Below are 27,492 nucleotides of genomic sequence, written 5' to 3'. Positions count from 1 at the left end.
TATTTCATTTGTGTTAAAATTTTCTAAGCCTTTGATTGAAAATAAGCTGATTTATTATTGTTCAGTTTTATCCTTTTTTGCAAAGTTATTTTTAAAACAACGTTTAATTTATTACCTTTTAAAATTTTAATTCAGATTTAAGTATTTCAAAAAGATCGTTTTTAGTTTACATATAAATTGATTTTTTGGATCATTGTCTAATATGTTAATTTATTTTCAAATTTCTTATAATATTGTTTTGAAGATCTCTCGATTTCCATCTATATATTATATTAGAAAAAAAATCACTAAGGAAAAAAGGATTAAAAAAAAAAATTAAAAAAAATAATAAAATAAAAAAAGTTTTAATTATCTTTAAGAAAAATAAAATATTTAAATTTATATCTTTTTCCGCTGGTTTTTGATATTCCACTTTTAACTTGGTTTTTTCCTTTGCAGCACATTGTTATTAACCCTGAATTAATATTAAGGTCTTTGGATGCTGCATAAGTGCTTTTATATGTTTTTCCTTCATTAGTGTCACAATCGGTTGCAATAACTTTTTTAGGATTGTTTCGAATATTATTTGGTCTGGGACAATCACATAATCTTTCAGCATTTTCTTCTTCAGTTAATAGACAACCACAGTCCCATTCAAATAAAGTTCTTTTACGAAGATAAGGATCTATAACATTTTGTAATTTATCAATGACATGATTTTTATATTCATCGCTAACTATTTGATCAAGTTTTGATTTAATAACATTTCTTCTTTTAAGAACTTTCTTATATGAATTTTCATCTGGATTCATTATTTCTCCTAAAGTGCTAGATAATTTTGACATAATCATTCTATCTACCTTTCTATTAACCATCTATATATAATATACTTATAGAAAAAAATCTTTAAAAAACACACGTAAAATTTAATAGAGCTCTTCTTCTTTTTTACTTTTATATCCGTTAAGTTTAAATTCCTTCATATGCATTTCAAGGGGTGTTGAATAATTTTTTTCTTTCTGCATTTCTAATAGTATTGTAAAAATATCCTGAATAACTTTATTTGGATCTTCTTTATTTACTTTTCCAATCCGTGCTTTTGTTATAAGTTGTTTTATTTTGTGGTGATGTGATTTTAAAATAAATTTCTTGTCGTCAAGTTTTAGTCTGTTAGTAAATATGGTAATTACTGATGGAACAGCGCCAGCAACTGCTACAAATATAGGAATAGCTGGAACAAGTACTAATGCAGCTGAGCAACCAAAAATACCTGCTGTAATATATAATCCAGTATTTACTCTCCCACAAAATTTATAACTTTTTCTGTAAGCAGCAGCTAGTTTAGTTAAGTGGATAATTAATTGATCTATTGTTTCTATTCCATTATTATTAGAAATTAGATTTTTATTGCTCATTTATATAATTAAACTATTTATTTCTAAATTAAATTTGTTCAAGATCGTTAAATGGTACCCAACTATTAAATTTTTCATTGTAACCTTTCCATTTTACTAAAGCTTGTTTTTTCTTATAGTCTCGTCTAATAACTTTTTCTATTCTAAAAACTTCTTGTGTAGTAGGTAAAAGTTCTTGTTCATAAAATGAACCTTGAACTATTTCATTATTTAAATCTTTAATAGAGTATGTTCTGGGATTTGTATTATTAATTTTATAAATTATAAATATTTCCTCTGTCCAGTTTGGTGTATATCCTTTTTCAAAATGTCTTTTAAGTTTGCTTAAGCGAACTCGATCACCAATTTTAAATTTTGCTTTGCTCTTTGGTATCTTTAAATCACCATATAAATTAAAGTAAACAGTACCTTTATTTAAGTTTTTACTAGCTTCGGTTGGTGTCATTTTTATACTAGAATGTTTTGTTTTGTTATATTTATCACCCATATCCTGCAAATTATCTAAATAAGTATAAGTATTATTTGCTGTAAAATATTTCCACATTATTCTTTTTAAACTCCTATTAAATCTTTCAATAACTACAGCCTTTCCTTCATTAAATGTATGGTACATATTAATTTTATTTTTATTCAAAAATGATTCAAACTTTTTATTATAAAATTCTTTTCCTTCATCTACCCATAAATTTACTGGTAATCGTCCTTCAGAAATTATTTTTTCAAATGCTTCAGTAACAGATTCTCCAGTTTTATTCTTTAATGGAATAACCCAAGCATATTTACTAAATATATCAATAACGGTTAACAAGTATTTTACTCCTTTATTATATTTTGAAAAACTTGCATGTCAACTAAATCAGCTGACCAAGTATCATCAATATCATTAACTATCACTCTTCGTTTCCTGAATTTTCTTTTAATTGGTTTTGTGTAATTCTTCTGCTAATTCATCGCTCCAATTTTATTTCGGGGTATACTCTACCCCCTTTTCCCGTTTTTTGATTTTTGTTTTTGTCCCAACCCAAGTGTGTATTTCGTTTTAATTATAGGTTTCACAACTAAATGTTTTGCAATCTTTTCTCCAAATGTTTTTGATTTAGTTTTATTTAAATTGGAAAGCATTTGCTTATCACATGTACTCTTTTTTACATCACTGTCATAGCAAAAATCATGGTCCATACATACTGCATCCAGTTCGTTGACAGGAGGTCCGTTATTTAAAGGATTTCCTGGTCCACAATAGTTATATCCTGGAAGTGTTAAACCTTTCTTAGGTAATAAAGGTAACATTGCTTTGTGAATATCTAAATTACCCCCTGTACTTTTAACAAACTTTGATTTCATTTTTCACAAGATGAACAAGTAGCCCTTATCATTTTTCTCCCGTTTTTTGTTGTAACATAATGAGGATTTATATTATCAGTAAATCTTCTTTCTTTCAAACAATATATTTTATTTTGTAAACTCATCTATATCAAATGTATTTAAAATTATTTAAAGACTAATAATGTAGTTATTAATTCAAAATAAGATCAAATAAGTTACATTTTATCAATAAAAATAATCTGCCAAAAGTTTGCCAAAAGTTTGCCAAGTTGGCAGACATTGTCACATTGCTGCCACTTGGCAGAAAAATGGCAGGCTTTTGATTGGTTGAATTTGTGTTTGCCAACGTTCTGCCAAAAGTTTGTCAAGTTGGCAGCGACTGCCACATTGCTGCCACTTGGCAGAATTTTGGCAAATATTTGGTGGAAGTGTTTAAAATTATCTTTAATCATATTTTACTATAGGTTTTCATAAAGTACTATGAAAAGTTGTTTATTTTTTGGTTTTAAATTGTCCGGCATTGGATTTTTTAAAATAGGGTCAAGGGGTCAGGGGGGTCAAAATCGGGCTCGCACCATCATATATATAACTACTCATGAACCAGTCAGGATTAATGCCAGCTTCACAAATTTATCTTGTGTCTATAAGTATGGTTCTTAGTACCAACTGTGATAATAAATACGTATCACTGGTAGAGTACAGTTTATATAAATGCTTTTATAATATTTAATAGATAATTTTAATATGTCTCTATGATAGTCATTTATAAGTCTGAAAAGACTGGCTGCGTACAATAGTTTTAGTTGTCTTTGTATATGAATACATTGTATATAATTATGTAAGTATGCAGAGTTGACTATAACAAACAAACAAAAAATCAATAAATATCAATTCATAAATAACAGTTATTTGACCTTCGAGACCAAAATGGTGTGAGGAACCAAAACATCTTGTCCACGAAATTTAATTATCTGATGATTCACATTTCGTTCATTAACTAATGGCCAAACAACAATTATTTCAAGTAGCCGTTATCGTCAAAATCGAACATTAATCTGATCATTGGGAGATGTCAAATGTGCTAGTAGTGGCAGTTCAGTTGGGATCCTGGAAAACCTGGGATGGGCTCATGGGATGGGCTCGTGGGATGGGATGGGATGGGCTCAAGGACATGGGCTGAACTTATTTGCCCCTAAAATTTTCTCAGATTCTCGAAGGTTTCTTAAGGTGAACAGTTCTCTATAAAATAAATGATACTCCTGGGAATTCATGCCATACTGTCAATAAGATCTGGCCGAGAGTAACAAAATGGGTTAATGTCTTATTCTATAGGCAAATAAAAGTATATTGTTATCATTATTATTGTTAATTCTCTTGATTCAGTCAGTAGTACACTTAATAAAACAGTAATGATTTTAAAGTAATATTATGAAAAATAAAAAGACGTAGAACAGTTATAATTTTAAAGTAATATTATGAAAATTAAAAAATATATACTTCTTGCATGTGTATTTATAATTGATACCTTTATGAAATAAAAGTAGACTTATTATTATAGCAGAAGAAGTTGAATATCAAAACAAAACAATTTGGTATAATGAAGAATTATGAAGATAAAGGGTAGAATTACATGTATATATGTCACAGGGAGAAAAAAGATGAATTCAGCAGTTGACCTCTAACCCAAGTAAGAGAATGAACCTACAACATTAATGTTTGATGAAAATTAATTTTGAGAGAAAATATGAAATGGAACTTATGATAAATCAGTTCTGAAAAAAAAGTTACTGAAAAGAAAACAATATTACTGACAAATTTCAGAATAAAAAGATGACAGAAATGAATTTAATATTTTAGACATGTTATAACATATGAAAAGGGGGATTCTCAAACATATGACAGTTTTCAGTTTATTGGTAATAGATTTTGATGTTTACATTAACACCAAGTGGACAATAAATGATTATATTTTATCCAAATTAATTGTTTTTTTTTTTTTTTGCTTTAAATATAATAAAAAATGAAGTTTATATTAACACCAAATGGACAATAAATGGTCATATTTTGTTCAAAATAATTGCTCTTTTGCTTTACTTATGATAAAAAATACAGTCCATAAATTTTTCATCATTTATATTGGAACCGTAGAAGTACATTCTAACAAGTTAGAAGACTAAGTGTTGGTATTTTCTTTCTTTGTTTCCCTCCTTGGCAGCCAATACAGTGTGAGTCTCACTCTGGGAATTGTAATTACAGGCTGTGTCCCTGTTGTCCTTAGCTGACCTCTTAATTGCCCAGTTGAACTTTTAATTCATGTTTCTCACTATATATTTCTCTGACCTTGGGCCCACGATCCCATGACCTTCAGCCCATCCCATCCGATCCCATGAGCCCATCCCAGGTTTTCCAGGCTGCCAGTTCAGTTTTGGCATGGATATTAGCAGAACAGAACAGAAGAGAACGAAGGATTTATTTAGATTTAAGATTTATCATCTATACAAATCAGCAGATAGATACAATGCCAATAAATGACAGAATGAATATCATCAAAATCATGAGAGGGTACAAATTCTACAACTGTTTAACACTTTAAACAGTCTTCTCTTATAAGATCTGCTTTGATAGACGATGTAATAATGTCTTATTAGAGATATAAAACAGTTCTATATTAGCTTGAATATACTTGGCCCCCGCATATAATATAACGGAATATACTGCACTTCTGTCTCGAGAGTATGTGTCACAAACCAGTAGGAATATATTCCCGTTAAATAGTTATCTTTTTTTTATATATATATTGCAGACTGTTTTATTTAAACTCATAAGGTATTTCTCAATTCATTGTTAAAATTTCCGCTTCTCGAAACTCACTTTTTTCAAATTTAACTCGAAACTCACTTTTTTAACTCGAAACTCACTTTTTAGAATTTAACTCGAATCTCACTTTTTTGACTCGAAACTCACTTTTTAAAATTTAACTCGAAACTCACTTTTTTGACTCGAAACTCACTTTTTAAAATTTAACTCGAAACTCACTTTTTTTTTAACTCGAAACTCACTTTTTTAACTCGAAACTCACTTTTTAAAATTTAACTCGAGACTCACTTTTCCGACTCTAAACTCACTTTTTTAACTCGAAACTCACTTTTCTAACTCGAAACTCACTTTTTTAACTCGAAACTCACTACTCGAAAAAAAGAAATCCTCAGTTTATGCACGCATTGAATGTACGTCAGTATATACAATATATACAATAGTGGCGTATAAAGGTTCTGACCTCCAGATTTTTGCTAAAAATGATCTTTCTTTAAAATTGAAGTTTGGTCATATTATGAACATTAGATTTTTTTGTGTCTAAACTATCTTAAAATGCCACATCAAGAAAAAAAAACCAGCGTAAGGATTCGAATCCGGGCCGTGGCGGCAGTAAAATCGTTTTCGCTGTCTACAATTACCGCAACGGAAGATGTTAAATATAGATATTTATAATCAAGGCAAAGCGTTACAAACGTTTTTTTTTCTTCTATTTTCATTGTAAGAATTAGTAAAACCAATTTATTCTCATGTGTTTCCATAACATGTAGTCTGTCAGTAATTAAGTTTCAGAGCATTCCTGAGAAATAGTGTTGGTTTGTTGGATTTAATGTCGCACTGGCACAATTATAGGTCATGCTTTGATGGTGGAGGAAAACCCCAGATGCCCCTCCGTGCATTAATTCATCACGAGCGGGCACCACCGACCTACCGTAAGCCAGCTGGATAGCTTCCTAACATGAAGAATTCAGCTCGAACCCACATCTGTGAGGAGCAAGTTATTTGAAGTCAGCGACCTTAACCACTCGGCTAAGGAGCCCCCCCCCCCCCCCCACACACACACAGAGATACCCAGATACCTATTTCTTTCTCTCCTACGGTAAAGACCAGTATTTTATCTTCATGTTTAAACAAAAATAATGTAAATATCTGTTAAGAGACCACCTGTCAACGATGACCACATTTTTCATTTCCAAAGGGTTTGTCTCTACTGACATGTTTGACTGTAATCTGACACAAAATAAATATATTCGACTGTACATGTATATTGTTTCTTTTTCAGATGTATTAATTAAAATATATCAAAAAAAAATTCTTATTCTTTTTTTAATTCACTGTAATGTTTGTGTAGAAGAAATTGTTATATAACCATGTGTTATTTCATGTTTTTTTTTTAATCTTATGTCTCTAAGTTAATAAAAGTTTCAGTTCTAACTTCAAATTGTTCTGTTTTTATGCATCCACCTACACCGCACACTTACAAAAACTTCAGAGGGTATGGCGTTAACTGTTTTGCTTATGTGGGTTGGTCCTACTTTTATATCTTATGCAGAATTGTTCCAAGTGACACATTATATAAAAATTCAGGATAATGTGTGACAGATGTTCGCATCATGTACTGTACTATAAAAAAACAGTGACCTCCTTGGCCGAGTTGTTATGGTTACTTTTGATAAAGCACTTGCCCCTCCTCCTGCTTGTGGTATCATGTGAACATGCAATCCATTTAGCATGAAGGTTTGGGGTTCTATCCAACTACCATGTAGCTGGCAAGCAGGTCAGTGCCATCCATATGGCATTTTGAATGCCTCTGGTTCTAACTAAATGCCATCTAGCTGTTTTGCAGGTCTGTAGTTACGATGTTAATCAAGCTGGCTTGTTGAAAGCCTGTTTCTTCCCAGATGCTATAAAGCTGACCTACAGAAGGTCTTTGGTTCTACCCAGATTACACCCAAGCTTGCAGGTCTGTGGTTCTACCAAGATGCCACCCATCTGGTCTGTAGGTCTGTAGTTAAGATGCCATCCAGTTAGCTGGAGGTATGTGGTTCTACCCAGATACCATCCATCTGGCGTGCAGGCAGTCTGAGGTTCTACTAAGTTGTCATCCAGACTTTAAGGTCTACGGTCCTATCCAGCTGCTACCCATCTGGCATGAAAAAGGCCAAATGCCAACGTCTGGTGTTCAAAAAAGTCTGTAGTTAGACGTCATCAAGCCAGCTGCAGGTTTGTGGTTATACCCAAATGACATCCAGGCTTGCAGGTCTGTGATTCTACCCAGATGCCATCAACGTTTGCAGGTCTGTGGTTCTACCCAGATGCCATCCAGGCTCGCATGTCTGTGGTTCTACCCAGATGCCATCCAGGCTCGTAGGTCTGTGATTCTACCCAGATGCCATCCAGGCTCGCAGGTCTGTGATTCTACCAAGATGCCATCCAGGCTTGCAGGTCCGTGGTTCTACAGGTATGTGCTTCTACCCAGATGCCATCAACGCTTGCAGGTCTGTGGTTCTACCCAGATCCATCCAGGCTCGCAGGTCTGTGATTCTACCCAGATGCTGGGTTGTGAGGAATATCGAATGATTCATCCTGGACTCGACACATGCATATTTTATAAAGATGCTTTGTTATAAAGGCGTAGATTATGAAGAAAACTGGCAACCATTAGCTGGTGACCTTGTTTTAGAGTAAGAAACCATTTTTGTTTTATAGCCCCCAGTGTCGGAGACGCAGGAGGCTTTATATTGAATGTCCAATTTTTCTCAAGCCTGCTTTTGATGACCGCAGCATAGATATCAAAATAGTTGTTTATTACTTTTACATGCATGGAGCAATCTGCTGTAATATTTCTCGTAAATGTTACCTGGATGTAATGTCATGCACAAACCCCAGGTCCTTATCACAGTTTCTAAGGTAACACTTAGATAGTGCATTCTCTTTTTTTTTATTTGACATAAATGTCAAGGTCACCTATGAGTCATACATCATTTTAGAGCTTGTTGGGGCTGTTACTTGGACATGTATGTAGCAACCCTATTCTGTTTCGCATATGAAACAAGGTTCATAACTCTTGTTTCAATATTTCATGAAATAGCCTCCTTTTAAACTTAGAATTTCAGGTTTATGGTTTGTAGCACTTTAATTTGAGCCGCACCATGAGAAAACCTACAAAGTGCATTTGCGACCAGCATGGATCCAGACCAGCCTGCGCATCTGGTCAGGATCCATAGTTTGCCAACGGTTTCTCTTATTGCAATAGGGTTTGAAAGTGAACAGTATGGATCCTGAATATATCATGAATTATGTCCCCTTTTTACTTAAAATGTGTGTGAAATTCAAAAATGGCATATCCAGTATCAAAAACCATGTCAATAGGTCATTTCATTGAAAAACTTGGATAATGATCTACCCAATTTACATAAAACAGTCAAAATGTTTGCCTATGAAGTTAAGGCCAAGTTATATACGTTGTCTGGGGTAAGAACTAGGTCAGGTGAGCAACATAGAGACTCTATGACCCTCTTGCTTTTAAAACAAATTTTGTTTGTTGATAAACATCACTACAGAAAATATCACAATTTCCACAGGTCATTTCTTGATATTAATTTTTTTCTTGATACTGACACTTAGTATCCCGTCATCCATTTTCCCATCCCACTTATGTTTCTTGATATGGTTTCATGCTTCTTGTCATATGCCTACATCCCTCCCCGCTCCCCTTCCCGCTACACACAAACAAATTGGCGCATGTACAAATTTAAAGTTTGGAGGTGGGGAATCCTTCTCCACAGCTATCGATGTTTTTGCCCACCTAAAGTTTATTGACAACCAAAAACTAAATCAAGACGGCATTTTGGACCCAAGTTAGTTCCCTGAAGAGGTGTCAGTGGACAGCGCGCTCGACTATTCTCAGTGCTTGATAGTATTATATAAGCAATGAATAAAACTTTAACATTACAATAAGCATATTCCAAGTCGAAAAGGGGTCATAATTCAGTCAAAATGCTTGATAGAGTTGCCTCCTCCTTTTTACAGTCTGGGGTCATGATGGTAAACAAATATGCAAAATATGAAAGCAATATCTCAATGGCCTTTGAAGATATTTGGGGTGGTACGCAAACTTGAACATTTGTGTGACGCTCACGCTAACGCGAGTAGGATAGCTCCCCTATTCCTCGAATAGTCGAGCTAAAAATGGTTTACGTTAGGGGGTTTGCGTGTACATTTATTTCTAAAACTTTATAGACTTTAGCATATATCTAAAGCTGGTAAACTGACAAAGACTACGTTTCATTCACATGCTTTATTTATATGCAAATATAGCACAAGTGAAACAATAGAGGCATTTTTGAAAGCCCATTGAACAATGTGTGTGATATGAATGAGTAACCAACATAACAACTACAAAATACAGAAAACTACATGAAATAAGTTATGGTAAAACCACAATAAATAAATGTAATTAAACTATTATTACTAGAAAAATCATTGGTATATACATGGTATTTCCTGACGGTGCAGTAGCCCCATCAAGAATTGGCCAAAAATATGAAGTAAGTAATGGAAATAAATACTGAATAGTGGATTTTTTATGTCCCAGTTCGTGGCATGCTCTTTAATGTATGAGGTACTTGAATTTTGAGCATGGCCTTCAATGCAAGAGGACACAAGAAGAAAGCTGACCACAAATTACATTATTTCACAACCACTGACTAGACATTCAAATCACTATAGCTTTTTAAGTAACGCAAGAAACAAAACAAGCCTTTGTTTACATGAATAGACAAAACAAAACTGTATGACAGTCAGTAAAAAATGAGATATAAATACATAAACAATGGAAATATGATGTAATGAGTCAGCATTTTCAGCTATTTTAATGCGATATATTTGTGGACCAGTGTTGGAGAAAGTAAAATGAGCCGCGCCATGAGAAAATCAACATAGTGGGTATGCGACCAGCATGGATCCAGACCAGCCTGCGCATCCGCGCAGTCTGGTCAGGCTCCATGCTGTTCGCTTTTAAAGCCTATTGGAATTGGAGAAACTATTAGCGAACAGCATGGATCCTGACCAGACTGCGCGGATGCGCAGGCTGGTCTGGATCCTTGCTGGTCGCATACCCACTATGTTGGTTTTCTCATGGCATGGCTCAAATCCTTTTTTATCATCACAGTAATGATATCTCTTACATTTTAACAAACAGTTTTAAAATACGCACAATATTTTCTTGCAAAATTTTCATGATTTTCCCAAATAAAGAAAATGACTTAGAAGTGCTATAAAATCTCACAACCTACTTTTATTTTTCAGTCATATTCATGTTTATCACCACAGACAAAAGCCAGATAATTAGAACCTGATTGGAAGATTTTTTAATTGGACTTTTTGTAATTTCGCATAGAGGTTGGACATAAAGACAAACACTATACAAAGACTTTACATGGACCTACGTTATAAAATATATGTTATAAAATAAATCTACGTCCATGTCCTTTCAGAAAATTACTTCAATTCATCATCAAGAGTTAACATAAAAGCAACTGACCAGATGCTTTTTTCCAGTCAAAGATGCTCGCACCAAAATTTCAGGGAACCAGTGAAAAATCTTCAAAAAAAAAAAAAATATGTTATTATCAGCCAATCAAATTTCACAGTAATCATCTATTCTGCAAGTTCCTTACACAAAACTGACTGGTTCACAAAAGTACAGTTATATGGTGGGGTATATCCAAAGATTATAGTGAAATCTATAGTAACACTAGTAAAAGTAAAATTATACGAGTATATCACTGCTCTATTCCATGAAAAACTACAAGAGTATCCATTTAAGTGTTAAAATTCTACAAAATGTACCATAATTGGACTAAAAAGGAACTAACTTATTAAAATTGTAACATGATCATTGCTCAACGTTAAATATCTCAGGTCTCCCAAAGAGACTTTTCATCCATTAAGATCTCATTTTTTAAAAATTTATTTTCTATGGAATGTATCAGCAACAAACTAGAACTACAATACCATAGGCAGTTACCAAGTCGCAACTCCAGTTAAGCTATTAGTCCAGTTTCAGTAATTTGGAATTAAGTAACTGTGAAACTAACACAAAGAAACTAAAACTGCCAAAAGTTACTGTGTCTGTGTCAAAATCTGACTTCCAATGATCTAATGAATGTGATTGGAAATTCTAGGTGGCTTTGGCCATTACAAGCTTTCCATGTACAAATGATATAAATATATATATATACAGTTGAATATCGTTACCTCGATATCGGTTAGCTCGATACTCCGGTTAGCACGATGTGTTCGAGTCGGTCCCGATTTGTCCCTATTTATCTTAATGAAATTTTTTATCATTACCTCGATATGATTAGCTCGATATTTTGTTTAGCTCGATGAGATTTTTCAGTCCCATCAACTTACCTGTACTACTTTTACACCTGGTTTCGCCGATATCACAGCTTGTCAAAAAATATCCATGTTATTTGTAAGGTGTGAAAATCACAATATTGTTGTCCTGCGATGTATTAATCGTATGCAAGTTAGTTAGTGTGTTTGTTTTGTTTGTTATTTAATCCAATGTAAATGTCAGGGAGTTTTCATTTCCAATAATTAGTCTTATAAAACACCGTGCAATAAGAAAGCTGTTTTCCTATGTAACAACTAATTTGGATGAAATATTTTCTGTTTGTCGGAGTAAAAATCTGCCATTTAGGATTGAGTAGGACTATGCGTGTTAAACTGGCAAATTTTCGTTATCGAAGCACAGTCAAAATGGCTACTCAACTAGAGCATTACCGCTGCATTCAGACTTGTTTAGGGAAGGAATAAAAGGTAATGTTTAAATGTATATTTGGAAAAATTAAAAAGATGTATGTATGTATCTAATTAAAATGTTTTATTGGTCAAGAAAATTAAAATCGTATTTACGTTTTATAATAATTTCTTTCCCCCTTTAAACCCTCTGAAAAAAAGCATTGGATACAGTGACAATATAGACGTCCAAGTACAAGGTAAGTAGCCCCAGATAGTCGATATCGTTACGTCGAACTTCGGATACGTCGATGCAATTTTTACAGTCCCTTGAATATCAAGGTAACGGTATATATATATATATACGTGCCTCAGACAGAACTATTGAAACTGCTACATTTTGAAAGTAAGGTCTAGAATTCAACTGAAATCAAAAGCCTAAGAAACAATATACTGAAGCTGGAAGTTCTCCCCCCCACCCCCACACCCCCCTCCCCCATAATAGTTTACGGAATGTATTTAAAAGCTTTATACCGCAACAGTCAAATAGCTAGTGGCACATCAAGCAGCTAGTCACATAGTAAATAGCTAGTCACTCAGTATATAGCTAGTTACTCAGTATATAGCTAGTCACTCAGTATATAGTTGACCATACGGTAAATAGCTGTCACATTGTGAATAGCTAGTCACGCAGTAAACAGGTGCTGTGAATTTTTAGTTTCAATTTAGCAAAACTTTACAGCTAACTACTTGAATAGCATATAGGAAAGATTTTTATGTTATAGTCATTTTCTGCCTTTTCTAAACTATTATAATACTGATGTGTACATCTGAAAGCATACCCCTTCTTATCCAAGGTTTATCAAATACAGTAAAAAATAGCAGCGTATTTAATCTCTTAGTTCTGTTCATAGAAAATCTGAATCTGTTTAACAAATAAATATGAGTAGCATGAAAATAATGTTTAATGGACATGAATTTGTTTTGAACACATATGAGAACATAATGACCAAATACAATCAACTGTAATTTTGTTCCAACATAAACCCTGCTCTTAACCATTATCATGCTGCACACAACTGATTCTGCCTTTGTGACCAGTGTAGATTATGATCAGTCTGCACATCCATGCAGTCTGATCAAGATCTGCACTGTTCGCCATTCAGTCAGTATATTTTTGGTAAGCACCCCTTTTAACAGTTAATGTTACTGTCCAAATTTAATGGTGGACAAGTTCATTATAGAAATTTAGCAGAGTAAGGGTTAAAGGCTGTGTCTCACTCAGCATGACAAAGAATAAACAAAACCGTTTGTGTTCACTTAAACATTCCTTCAAGACTGGTCCATATTCATGGCTCCCATTTCTCCGCTAGACAAGATTGAGACAAGTTCTGAATTACCCTGACCTAGTTCTTCCATCAAAGCATTGAACTGAGCTTTCAACATTTCTGGTTCGTCCAAAATTTCTAACTGCGTCAAATCGCTCCTCAGTACAGATTCTTTATCTTTAGATTCCATATGATACTTCATTTCAACTTCTTCATTAAATTCTACATCTAACAACCACGGAACTTTGTCTTTATGTAAATGCGGAAAACAAATATTAAGCGGTCTGAATAATTGATCAAATATGTCTTCAGTACATTTGTTTTTTGACTCAGACTCCGATTCTGATGAAAGTAATTGCTTATCACTTGAGCTAGAGTCAGATTTTTTCGACATTGCATCACCGTCGGACTCCTTTAATGAGCTTCCGTTCTCGTTACTACTCCGATGCTCGCTAGGTGTAACGTTACTGCTGTGTAAAGAATTAATCGAGTCTGAACTCATGTTACAAGGAATATCTGCCTCTCCAGAGTCACTTTTACTGCTACAGCTCTTTGACTCGGCAAGATTTTCTAATGTTTCCGTCTCCCTAACACCTAAACGCGGAGGTTCTGATGTCCCTAGATCAGAATCAACTTCCATTTTACACATGGCCTCGTCTGTTTGAATGGCAGCATTCTGAAGTAAAGTCGGCTGAGTAGATTTCTTAACACGTTTTTCCTTTTTCTTACTATGTTTACGAAGCCTTTTCAGCGCGTCAGTAATTCCATGATCTTCGGGAAAGTCAGTACAACAAGCATCCCGAGCACATGAACATAATGTACAGTTTAATACTCCATCGTTAAACGCCAAATAATCATTTTCCTCATCCTGTAAAAAAAATCATTGATTTAGAATTAAGTTATAAGGGGAAAAAAGTAAATCTTAAAAAGTTCAGAAAAACTTCATAAGAACTTTAACCTATCAAAAAACATGAGCTAACGTTTATGTACCTGTGTTTTAAATCTCATGCATATTTTGACCTTGACAATTTACACAATAAGCCCAGAGCAATGAGAGCAACTTGATAAGGCTGATTAACGTCCCAATGTGACCTAATGACCTCTAACACTGTTTTAAATAACAGGAGTCAACGGAGTAAACTATTAACCAAATGCAGTCAAACGTTGATATTTGAATACTCCAGACTTTGGAAATCTTAGCTTTTTGTTCGAGACCATTTCTTGTCTCTCAGTGACCTTGAACTTCTGATCTAAAAACTCAAAACAGGTTGCTATAGGCCTTAAAATTAATGACCCAGTTAAATAACTGCAGGTCATCAGATTCTATGATATATGATAGACATAAGCCCACACATTAGTACAGTTTTTTGTCTCAAGGTCTATGACCTTGAACCTTAAGCCTTCTAACCCAGAATAATGACCATTTACTCAATATTAACAAAGTCAAAAATCCTTACACAGTATTCATGCGACTTGTAGGATGAATTAAATTTCTTTAAGTATTGTTTAGAAAGACTGAAACCTTGGTGGCACTTTGAAAATGATAGAAAATCTCACAGCCCTACAGAGATTTTGATAGACTTTTGACTTCTGTGTCATTTCTTTAATGACATATTTCAAAACATATAATGTAAAAAAAATATAATGAAATTTCAACCAAATTGTGAACAAGTACGTTTAAATTTGGTTTTGTTTGTACTTGATTCAGCACCATTTTTCAACAACATGTCAGTAACTATTATGTAAAAGCAGGCCATTAACCTAACCAGTTTTCCTGGATTCTGTACCAGTAACATTTATCTGCCGATTTCTCCTAATGGATAGGAGTTGGGGGACATAATGACTTCAGATTCAATGTTTTTTATCAAATCATCACAGACAACATTAGGAGCAAACTGGAGACTCAACAATCCGGGCTCTCCCTATTGCACTAAGCAGGCAGACTATTTAAATAGATTATCTATCAATATTCTCTCACCATAATGACACCTGGGGAATTTTCCATATTTAACAATAATTCCTCAAACTGATTCACCAGCATGTCCGGCTGCTTCATCTTCTCTAAATCTTCACGATCTTTCTTCAGCTGACGTTTATGTTTAGCTCTGTACATGTGGTAGCGGTTCTGCAAGCCATCAGTGAAACACAGGTTCTGCAGCCAGGGAGCTGGGTCCAATCCCTTAGTCGGGTTCATCTGCTGAGCTAATGACTGCATGACTAGTTGATTGTATGCCTGAAAGAACGGAAATTGTTGATAATACATCATTAGTTTATCATTTGCTAGATAGTATCAACATCCTTAAAATGTGGTGTTCACCTCCCATTCCCAACCTCAACTGCCCCAAATGCCACCCCACCCCCCAAGTATTGAACATTTGGCTATAAATATCTTTAAAACAAAATACTTTCTATTAGAAAGTATTTTTTTAAAGATCATTTATAGCCAAACACAAAAACGTAAACAAAGTGCATTTCTCAGGTGTGCCAAGTCTTATCTATACTTGGGCATGTCAGTATACAAAGGTGGCATTAAATATGCTATCAATGAACAATGGAGCACAACTTCCACATTCATAAATTTCCCCTCAGAAGGCACACACACCTTTAAATTTATGAAATATAACATAAAGCTTTACATGTAGCTGCAAGCAAAGCACATATTTCATTCATATATGGTCAGTCAACTATAAAACTCAAAAATGCAGTGTATTTTAAATCTTTAACACTTTTTTCCCCAACAACAAATTAACTGCCCCTGACCACACCTTTCCAAAAACCAAGGTAACAACAAGTACTTAATTCTGCAATCTCAGTTTATTTTATGATAAACAAGTCACAAGAGTTCATTTTAAGAAACGTTATGCTTCAGTAATTAGTAATAAATATGCTTTAAAGTCCACATTTCAATTACTACAGCTTGAATAATTTGACTTACCGATTTCATTTTATTCTCCGATGATTCAAGTAAGTAAAATGTTGAGCCAGTATCTTCTGTGGACGAGGATTCTGAACTTGACTGCAACTGACTCTTTGCCTTCTATGAAAACAGAAAAATATATACATGGATCCTATAACTGATCCGCTCTAATGCCTCTAGGGCTGGAGCGAAAACTTGTTACTCAATGAATTTAACAGTTTTCCATTTAACCCTTACTGTGTTACCAGAAATTCAAAGACCTTAAATGTTCCCTGGATTAACACTTACCATGCTAAACACAACTGATTCTGCCTTTGCGACCAGTGTAGATCATGATCAGCCTGCACATCTGTGCAGTCTGATCAAAATCTGCACTGTTCGCCATTCAGTCAGTATTTTTTGGTAAGCACCCATTTTAACAGTTAATGGTACTATCCAAATTGAAAGATGGAACAGTTCATTATAGAAATTTAGCAGGGTAAGAGTTAAAACAGTATCCGAGATCAAATACCTGACAAACAAGTCTACCTATAAAGTCTACAGCTAAATCTAGTCTTTAAATTTGATTAATTATTTGAGTTAGGAAACAGTTTGTTAACTGTGTCTACTTCTTTCTAAACACAAATCTACATTATCATTAATGTAGAAAATTTGATTCAATTGAGCACACATCCGGACCAATGACAGTAACAGCATATTATTTAAAGCTCAGAGAGCAAATCTGAGGAGCCAAAAGTTTTTAATGTCGAAGAGTTACAGAACCTCTCCTCAAGGTCATTTAAGTTAACTTTCACTTTAACGCTGACAATGTGTGAAGTTTACAAATATTTGGACAAGATTGACCTAAGAAATCTGCTAACACGCAAAACTTTTTTCACACCAACAAAAAGGATGACAAGAAAAAACAAAAGACATGAAGTAAAGAGTTATACCTCTTGTTTAAGCCTCGATGGCCTCATAGATACCGATTTTGGAACCATTGAGGTCGCCTGCTGCATCACATAGCTATTGAGCTGATGGACCGGTATAGGTAAACCAAGTGGCATTCTTGGTTGCCCGGACTGGTGGAATCCTACCATTACCCGTGGTTTAAATGTCATCCCTGTAATTACAATCGAATTTTGAGCACATGTTCTGTCACACATTAAAGGTACATCTCAATATCAAAAGGTTTGGTTTAAACATTTGTATGAAGTCATTTCATAAATTATCTATAATAACAATCAGGGCTTAGCGCAAAACTTCTGTAACCTGTTCTTTATTTATAAACAGTTAATATAGTTTCGCACTCAGCCCACAATATTTGATAAAAGAATTGGATAGAAAGCTTTTAAGCTTAAGATTGTCTACTCCCTATTAAAGTGTTTATAACAGGGAGAGAAGACAACCAAATAACCAAAATAATAACATTATTATATACACCTTACAATGCAGTAAGAAAACTTCACAGGGTAGAATTGTGTTACCGAGGCTGATAACCAGAAGCGGACACAATAACCGGTTATCTATCTGCTATGGATGTGTGACATCATTTTTCTCTGTGTTGTCACATCAAACTGTTTGTTAACATTGACGTTTCATAATATTAAATGAGCCGTGCCATGAGAAAACCAACATAGTGGGTATGCGACCAGCATGGATCCAGACCAGCCTGCGCATCCGCGCAGTCTGGTCAGGATCCATGCTGTTCGCTAATAGTTTCTCAATTCCAATAGGCTTTAAAAGCGAACAGCATGGAGCCTGACCAGACTGCGCGGATGCGCAGGCTGGTCTGGATCCAGGCTGGTCGCAAACCCATTATGTTGGTTTTCTCATGGCACGGCTCAAATGATTTAAATTCCTCATTACTGTGATTAAATAATAAATTAACAACTCATTAGTTGGCAATGACAAACTTGAAGCAGCACCATTAAACCTATATTTGCATCTTTACACTATAAGCTCTTTCCTTTGTTTATTAAAGTTGAAATATCAGCATGAAATACAGTATATCTAAATTCCTGAGTTCTCAAATACCTACTTTGTTTGTCATGCAATGGAGATCTGATTTAAATCTGCAATGGCAAGCTTTTAGTAATTATTAGCACAACTTGAACCAAACCTATTACTTGCAGGGGGATTGGCCTGCATGCCAATATAGACTTCTGAGTGCTAATAACGGCATACGGAATGTCAATAGGTACTGTTAGAGTTGTTAATTATATACCAAACAAAATAACAATTACTTTGATGTAATAAATTATCACCATTAACACTTTTTGACGCAACGGCACAGAGAAAATGACGTCACACATCCCCGGGGGCTTTACAACCTGTTATTGTGCCCCCTTCCAGTCTTTCTCCTGGTTTACAGGACTATGTCTTATGCGATTTTACACAGTCTAAATTTCACTGAAATCTGATTTCAAGCATACTTTTTAGAATTTGGCATAAACCGAGAGATGTTACAGATTTATGCAAAAGTGGCCAAGATTATGTGAACTACAGTGATATTGACAGAGGAGAAGGTTGAGGTCTCAATCCAATCAAAATCTAGCATTTACTTTTAACCTTTAGCCTGTTAAATTTCTAAAATGGACTGGTCCATCATTCAGTTTTGGCAATACCATTTATGGTTCAAAGGGGTGTTCACTGAAAATTTTCTGATTGAATAGCGAACAGTGCAGACGGATGTGCAGGCTGATCTTGGTCTGCACTGGTCGCAAAGGCAGAACCACTTGCCACCAGTAGGCTAAAGGTTAAACAGCTGTAACTACATGAAAAAGAGAAATGCGTAACTTAATGCCACAAAATGGCTAAAGTAATTTAAGTTAGAAGTCTCTCTGAATAGACAAAAATGTCTCATATCTAATACCAAAATGATGATTTCTTTTTGTTCCTGTTTTTTCTCTCTTGTGACAACTGTCTTTTCTGTTGTTCTCTTTTCATTTTATGTTCACGTTATATTGTTACGTGATCTGATTGTTAAGTTGGAATTGCTTTGTATACCCGTATACCTTTATGTATGGTGTGAGTTTAATAAAGTGCTTGTTCTGTTCAATATTTGCAGGTATTAAGTAAGCTCTTTGTTTGTTTGATTTGGGTTTAACGCCATTTTTCAACAGTATTTCAGTTATGTAATGGTGGGCAGTTAACATAACCAGTCTTCCTGGATTCAGTACCAGTACAAACCTGTTCTCCGCATGTAACTGACAACTTCCCCACATGAATCAGAGGTGGAGGACAAATGATTTCAGACACAATGTCTTTTATCAAATCGTCACGGAGAACATACGCCCCGCCCAGGGATCGAACTCACGACTCCTTTTCCGTAGATCAACGCTCTCCCAACTGAGCTAAGCAGGTGGGTCCCTGTAAGCTCTTTCATTTACTTATCTGTGCCAAGTGCAGAAAACAAAATCTATTTTTAAGTGTTCCATTTTTTAAATCAGACTTATAATGCAGTTTCCTAGCCAATCAAGACAGAAGATTAGAAATATTCACATTATTTTTGCAAATTATGAAAAAGATTATGGTTACCTGTAATTTGATCATATGAGTGTGGAATACATCTACTCGGGATTGAGCTCTGCGACTGTACTTGGCTAGTATTAATGTGATCGTCAGACTGCATTGACACAATTGGATACATCTGCATGGGGACCATCATCCTAGCACCACCCGCGGAGTTTTTACCCTGTCCTGCTGCCTTAAACACAGTCTCGTATGTTAACAGAGGGAACACTGGGTTCATGATGGACTGTGACGCTGTTATAGGTGAACTCTCTATGGAATGACGACCAGTTTTACATCTGTTAACACTGGTATGGTCTGGCGAATGAGGACGTTTTAAACTATGTCTTTGCCGTTTTCCACTTGAATATTCCAAATCACGTCCTTCGTTTACAAATAAAATATTTCTATCAGGACTTGCTGTGGCAATATATAACTGTTCTTGTAAAATAGTATGTTTCCAAAGTGATTCTCGTGTTAACGCCATAATTGCGGGACTATCTGCTGTGACAGGTGCCTCTCTAGAAGTCAAGCATGATATGGTTGGAAACAACTGTGAGTTCGAATCAATGCATGGAGACGGCAGCTGGAGTTGATCACGAAGCACCATAGGATCTAGCACAGTCTCGTTGTCTCTGTGTTCCTGTTCAGATACCAACACCTACAACACAAACAAACAATATATCAAAATCTTAACAGAAAAATGTCTGTACATCAAATTTGATGCCATTATTAAACAAGCGAAATGGATATTCTCAAACAATGAACTTGACCCTAGTGGCCACAAAAACAATCATCCAACCATTGTCCTATTAAGCTACCTACATACCAAGTTTTATTCAAAATCTATCAACCAAGAATTTCATTTTTCCCCGACTTTTCCCTGACACTTCTAAAAATTTCATTTTTCACTGACCATTATCAAGATTTTCCTGACAATTCACCGACCTTGAAAAAAAAAAACATTTTCCCTAACTTTTCAAGGTAAGTGGCAACCCTGTTCCTGAAACCTATGCTACTATTTTTTTCTCCTTTGTATACTAGTGTGTGATAATGATTGTTTAGCCGTGATAATGTGTACAATAAGCACATTTCCTGATATCTTTTGTTTTTGTCACAATGCTTGCAGGCTACATGCGTGCAACCTAACGTGCAAAATCTTTTTTTCTTTTATTGTTTTCTTTATGAATGCTGGCAACAGGATGAGTCTGTATTATACAACTTCACAGGCTTTACCCAGGAAATAACGGTTATAAAAAAGTTAACATTAACCCTTACCATGCTCATTTTCTATAATGAACTTGTCCACCTTTCTATTTGGATAGTACCAATAACTGTGAAAAGGGGTGCTTACCAAAAAGATACTGACTGCATCGCGAACAGTGCAGATCATGATCAGACAGCATGGATGTGCAGGCTGATCATGATCTACACTGGTGGCAAAAGCAGAATAAGTTGTGTCCAGCATGATAAGGGTTAACCCTGATTTCCCTACACTATAGCTATTCAAATGAAATATTCACTGACCTTTGTACTACTGCCAAAGCTTGGTGGCTTAGGAACACTGATGTCAAAATCGAAGTCTGAATCGGACAGTACTGAAATATACAAACACACAAATATTTAGTTAATGTATAGCTATCCAGGGACAATATGCTGCAAATGAATAATTAGTAGGGGAATTCATACACCTTAAAACTAATGGACTTATTAGTGTCAACACTTAAATGCCCTGCAAAAAAACAACAACAATTAGTGGGGAAATTCATAGATTTTAAAACAAACAGGCTTCTTAAATGTTAACACTTAAATGCCGTGCAAATAAACAATTAATTGGGGGAATTCACAAGTTTTAAAAATAATGGCCCTCTGAATATAACCACTCAAATGCCTTTGCAAATGAACGATAAGCAGGTTTTCATGACAAGTTGCATAAATCTTTATTCCACAGAAGTTGTGATTTTATATTTGTACGAGTAGGCATATATGCAAAATTTCAATATTTGATTTAATCAGCATTTGAGGAGTCAAAATTCAGACCATTACAGTTTTGGCACAATTTAGATGTACTTTTTATTATAAAGTATACAGAACTACAACACATAAAAATTATGCATAAATGTAGGTTTATTCAAATTGCAACCTCTCAACTGTTGCCCATATTTTTTAGTTTATACATAATTTATTTTAGGTCGACTGTGAAGGAAGTTCTTCAACTTATATTTATCACTCTCAACACCTCATTCCTGATGGAATCCACTGCCACGAGGGTATGAGAGAAGAGGCCAGTTTCCCTTTTAATGCTGAGCGCCAAGCAAGGGAGCCACTGGTACCATTTTTCACGTCTTTGGTATGACGCAGCCGGGGATCGAACCCACGACCACCAGCACTCGAAGCGGATGCTCTACCACTAGGCTATCGAGGTGGTTTACTTCTTTAAATATTTTTTCTTGGAGAGATACTTTATTGATTAACATTAAAATAATTTGAATAATTGTGTCCAATACCATAGTTTATTTAGTAATACCTGGTAATATATAAATAAAATTATTGTTATTAAAAATAGAAACTTATGTTGTTTTTCTTTTACTTGCTAATTCATAATTAGTTTTAGCTTTTGAAATGATCATATTTCTTTAGGACTTAAAGGGCCAGGAATGCCTGACAATAAGTTAATTTTATATGAATGTCATCCTCAAGCCTTTCATAATGCCTAAAGATTTTTTAAAATCGGACCACTATTGAAAAAGGTCTGGCAGTTTAGAATTTAAGAAAATGGGGGATCATGGAGGCAGCCATTTTAGTGTGTTTATGACGTCATTTACACACACTGCTGAATTTTTTATTTAGCAAATAACATTTTAAATAGATTAATTTCATATGTTTCTTGAGTGTAAGATGTAAAACATGGTAATTTCTTTCATTATAGCTGGTAAAAATGTAGCAAAATTATTTTACAGAAATAAGTAAATACAGATCCAGTATGTATCTAGAAATGTACTAAATCTGCCATTTTGTTTTTTGTTGCCATGGAAACAAAACTGCCGCCATTTTGATCAAATATTTAAATGCTTATAACTTTCTCATTTTTAAGTCGATTTTGAAAATTCTGTTACTTCTTTAAATGATTTAAGAATTCCTAGCTGATGGAATTAGCAAACAAACAACATTGTCTTTCCCTTTAAGTATGATCTAGAAGCACCTTTTCTTATGATAAACAGACAAGCTGTGAAAAATTCTAGTTAATGAACTAAAATAACACAAAATTCTAAGGGCAGCCCAGAAAGCTGTCCTAAATCACCGAACAATATACGACAAGTTTCAAGTAAGCACTCTGTCATCTTTATTTTCTCCTACCAATTGTACCACACCACAAAATTCAACTCTAATGAATCCAATATGCTGTTTTTTCCTGTACAATCTTGATTACCCTGTCACATGTGTCCATCTGCCAGCTTTCAAGATGTGCTAAAAAGCTTTGCAATGAATATTTTTAATAACTAAAGGTAAACACAGGGTTTCTGCATAAAAGGTAAAATATTGCCAAAAACTGACATTCTCAATAATGTAACTACCTGAAAAACAAGAGCTGTCGGAGGACAGCAACGCTCAACTATTTAACAGCCTTGTCGCTTGAATGAATAAGAAAGTCGAAAAAGGGGCATAATTTAGTAAAAAAGTAAAATAGGGTTATGGAACCTGCATAGTGCTTATCAGCTCATGACAGTGGACAAGTGTATGAAGTTTCAATCCATTCCCATTAGCGGGTACTGAGATACCAGCTTACATATAAGAATTTAACCCAAAAACTCCTAAGTTGAAAAAGGGGCATAATTTTGTAAAATGCAAAGTTGAGTTATTGACCCTTTGCACTGCATGTCATATCATGACAGTGAACAAGTGTGTGAAGTTTCAATCCTTTCCCATTAGTGGATACTGAGATACCAGCTTACATACAAAAACTTAACCAAAAATTTCTATGTTGAAAAAGGGGCATAATTTTGTAAAAAAGCAAAATAAAGTTATGGGACCTGCTTTGTGCATGTCAGATCATGACAGTGAACAAGTGTGTGAAGTTTCAATCCATTCCCATTAGTGAGTACTGAGATACCAGCTTACATACAAAACCTTAACCAAAAATTTCTAAGTCAAAAAAGGGGCATAATTTTGTAAAAAAGCAAAACAGAGTTACGGAACCTGTGCAATGTAAGTCAGTTTATCACAGTGAATTAGTGTGTGAAGTTTCAATCCATTCGCACAAGTGGTTGCTGAGATACCAGCTTACATACAAAAACTTCAAATACCAAATCGGGACGCGGACGCGGACGCATGGGCGAGTCCAATAGCTCTACTATTCTATGAATAGTCGAGCTAAAAAAACTTAATTGGCATATAATATAGTCATTATAATAAATATTTTCATCCAGAAAATGCTGCATTAATATTACCAGCTTTGATATTCATTCACTGTATAATGATACTGTACTTACAATGTCACATGCAGGTTTTTAAATATTTCAATGATTGGCAACCATTTCTAAGATAAGGACTCTACCATATGGAACTTTTGTATCAATTTGTTTTATTGCCTAATTATAAAAGAAGGAAAACAGTCAACTTCAAAACAGACTAGACCTCAGCCTAGGGTTTTATAACAAGAGGACCATGATGGTCCTGAATCGCTCACCTATACCCACCTATCCCAGTGTTGAACTGAGTATGACGTCGTTATTTCTATTATTTGACAAAGTGACCTAGTTTTTGAGCACATGTGACCTAGATATCACCAAGATAAAAAATTCTGACCAATTTTCATGAAGATCCATTGAAAAATATGACCTCTAGAGAGGTCACAAGGTTTTTCTATTATTTGACCTAATGACCTAGTTTTTGAAGGCACGTGACTCACTTTTGAACTTGACCGAGATATCATCAAGGTGAACATTCTCACCAATTTTCATGAAGATCCATTGAGAAATATGGCCTCTAGAGAGGTCACAATGTTTTTCTATTTTTAGACCTACTGACCTAGTTTTTGACCGCACGTGACCCAATTTCGAACTTGACCTAGATATCATCAAGATGAACATTCTGATCAATTTTCATAAAGATCTCTTGAAAAATATGGCCTCTAGAGAGGTCACAAGGTTTTTCTATTTTCAGATCTACTGACCTAGTTATTGATCCCACATGATCCAGTTTCAAACTTGACCTAGATATCATCAAGGTGAACATTCTGACTAATTTTTATAAAGATCCCATGAAAAATATGGCCTCTAGAGAGGTCACAAAGTTTTTCTATTTTTAGACCTACTGACCTAGTTTTTGACCGCACATGACCCAGTTTCGAACTTGACCTTTATATCATCAAGATGAACAATCTGATCAATTTTCATGAAGATCTCTTGAAAAATATGGCCTCTAGAGAGGTCACAAGGTTTTTCTATTTTTAGATCTACTGACCTAGTTATTGACCGCACGTGACCCAGTTTCGAACTTGACCTAGATATCATCAAGGTGAACTTTCTGACTAATTTTTATAAAGATCCCATGAAAAATATGGCCTCTAGAGAGGTCACAAAGTTTTTCTATTTTCAGACCTACTGACCTAGATTTTGAACCCACGTGACCCAGTTTCAAACTTGACCTTGATATTATCAAGATGAACATTCTGACCAATTTTCATGAAGATCCATTGAGTAATATGGCCTCTAGAGAGGTCACAAGGTTTTTCTATTTTAAGACCTACTGACCTAGTTTTTGACCGCACGTGACCCAGTTTCGAATGTGATCTAGATATCATCAAGGTGAAAATTCTCACCAATTTTCATGAAGATCCATTGAGAAATATGGCCTCTAGAGAGGTCACAAGGTTTTTCTATTTTTAGACCTACTGACCTAGTTTTTGACCCCACGTCATCCAGTTTCAAACTTGATCTAGATATCATCAAGGTGAACATTCTGACCAATTTTCATGAAGATCTCATGCAAAATATGGCTTCTAGAGAGGTCACAAGGTTTTTCTATTTTTAGACCTACTGACCTAGTTTTTGACCGCACGTGACCCAGTTTCGAACTTGACCTAGATATGATCAAGATGAACATTCTGACCAACTTTCATAAAGATCCCATGAAAAATGTGACCTCTAGAGTGGTCACAAGCAAAAGTCTACGCATGCACGGACACACGCACAGACGGACGACGGACGCCACGTGATCACAAAAGCTCACCTTGTCACTTTGTGACAGGTGAGCTAAAACTCTTCATGGAAATCATTTTAAAATGTCTGCCAAAGCACTTACCTAATATTGCAAGCTACTATGCAAATATTATGTGTGAATTATAAACATTGACAGTTTTTACATTTGAGTATCTTATAACCGAGAAGCAAATGAAACCAAGATCAGTAACCTAATTAGCTTAAAGATTATTTAGTACACAAGTTTTTGTTATTCTAGCTTAAAAACAAGAGCACCGCCTTGCGGGTGCTGACGCTCATCTGATTTTTTTTGTGTAATAGAAATATTGTCCTACCCATGATTTTCTAAGTCTAAAAAGGGCCATCATTCTTGCTAAAAGCAGGATAGAGTTATGTTTCTTAATGTACAGTGTCCACTTATGATGGTGAAAAACTGTTGCAAGTTTTAAAGCAATAGCTTTAATAGTTTATGAGAAAAGTTGACTTAAACATAATACTCAACCAAGAAAATGATTTTCTAAGTCCAAAAGGGGCAATAATTATTGCAAAAAGCAGGATGGAGTTATGTTGCTTGCTGTACAGGGTCAGCTTATGATGGTGAACAAGTGTTGCAAGTTTCAAAGCAATAGCTTTGATAGTTTAAGAGAAAAAGTTGACCTAAACATAAAACTTAACCAAGAAATCTGATATTTTCTAAGTCCAAAAGGGGCCATAAATCTTGCAAAAAGCAGGACGGAGTTATGTTCTTGCTATACAGGGTCAACTTATGATGGTAAACAAGTGTTGCAAGTTTTAAAGCAATAGCTTTGATAGTTTAGGATAAAAGCTGACCTAAACATAAAACTTAACCAAGAAAACGGATTTTCTAAGTCCAAAAGGGGCAATAAATCTTGCAAAAAGCAAGATGGAGTTATGATTCTTGACGTACAGGGTCTGCTTATGATGGTGAACAAGTATTCCAAGTTTCAAAGCAATAGCTTTGATAGTTTAGGAGAAAAGTTGACCTAAACATAAAACTTAACCAAGAAATCTGATATTTTCTAAGTACAAAAGGGGCCATAAATCTTGCAAAAAGCAAGATGGAGTTATGTTTCTTGCTATACAGGGTCAGCTTATGATGGTGAACAAGTATTCCAAGTTTCAAAGCAATAGCTTTGATAGTTTAGGAGAAAAGCTGACCTAAACATAAAACTTAACCAGGCAACGCCGACGCAGACGCCGACGCCGACGCCGACAACCGCTCAAGTGATGACAATAACTCATCATTTTTT

General features: G+C 34.8%; 1 protein-coding gene across 2 annotated transcripts in view; it reads right to left on the bottom strand.

Moving 5' to 3' along the window:
* Positions 1-9,815: 9,815 nt before the first annotated feature.
* LOC123526667 (uncharacterized) overlaps positions 9,816-27,492 on the bottom strand; it is a 59,034-nt gene continuing 41,357 nt past the window's right edge. For both annotated transcript variants that reach the window (XM_053523009.1, XM_053523010.1), the window contains 6 exons: positions 21,549-21,619; positions 20,049-20,682; positions 17,462-17,631; positions 16,548-16,649; positions 15,591-15,845; positions 9,816-14,480 (listed from right to left, as the gene is read on the bottom strand). In XM_053523009.1, coding sequence (XP_053378984.1) covers positions 13,617-14,480; positions 15,591-15,845; positions 16,548-16,649; positions 17,462-17,631; positions 20,049-20,682; positions 21,549-21,619 — 2,096 coding nt within the window. In that variant the 3' untranslated portion in view covers positions 9,816-13,616. The remainder of the gene's footprint in view (positions 14,481-15,590; positions 15,846-16,547; positions 16,650-17,461; positions 17,632-20,048; positions 20,683-21,548; positions 21,620-27,492) is intronic.

This window comes from Mercenaria mercenaria, chromosome 14 (genome assembly GCF_021730395.1).
Source record: "Mercenaria mercenaria strain notata chromosome 14, MADL_Memer_1, whole genome shotgun sequence".
NCBI lineage: Eukaryota > Metazoa > Mollusca > Bivalvia > Venerida > Veneridae > Mercenaria > Mercenaria mercenaria.
This window is presented reverse-complemented; position numbering and strand designations above follow the sequence as displayed.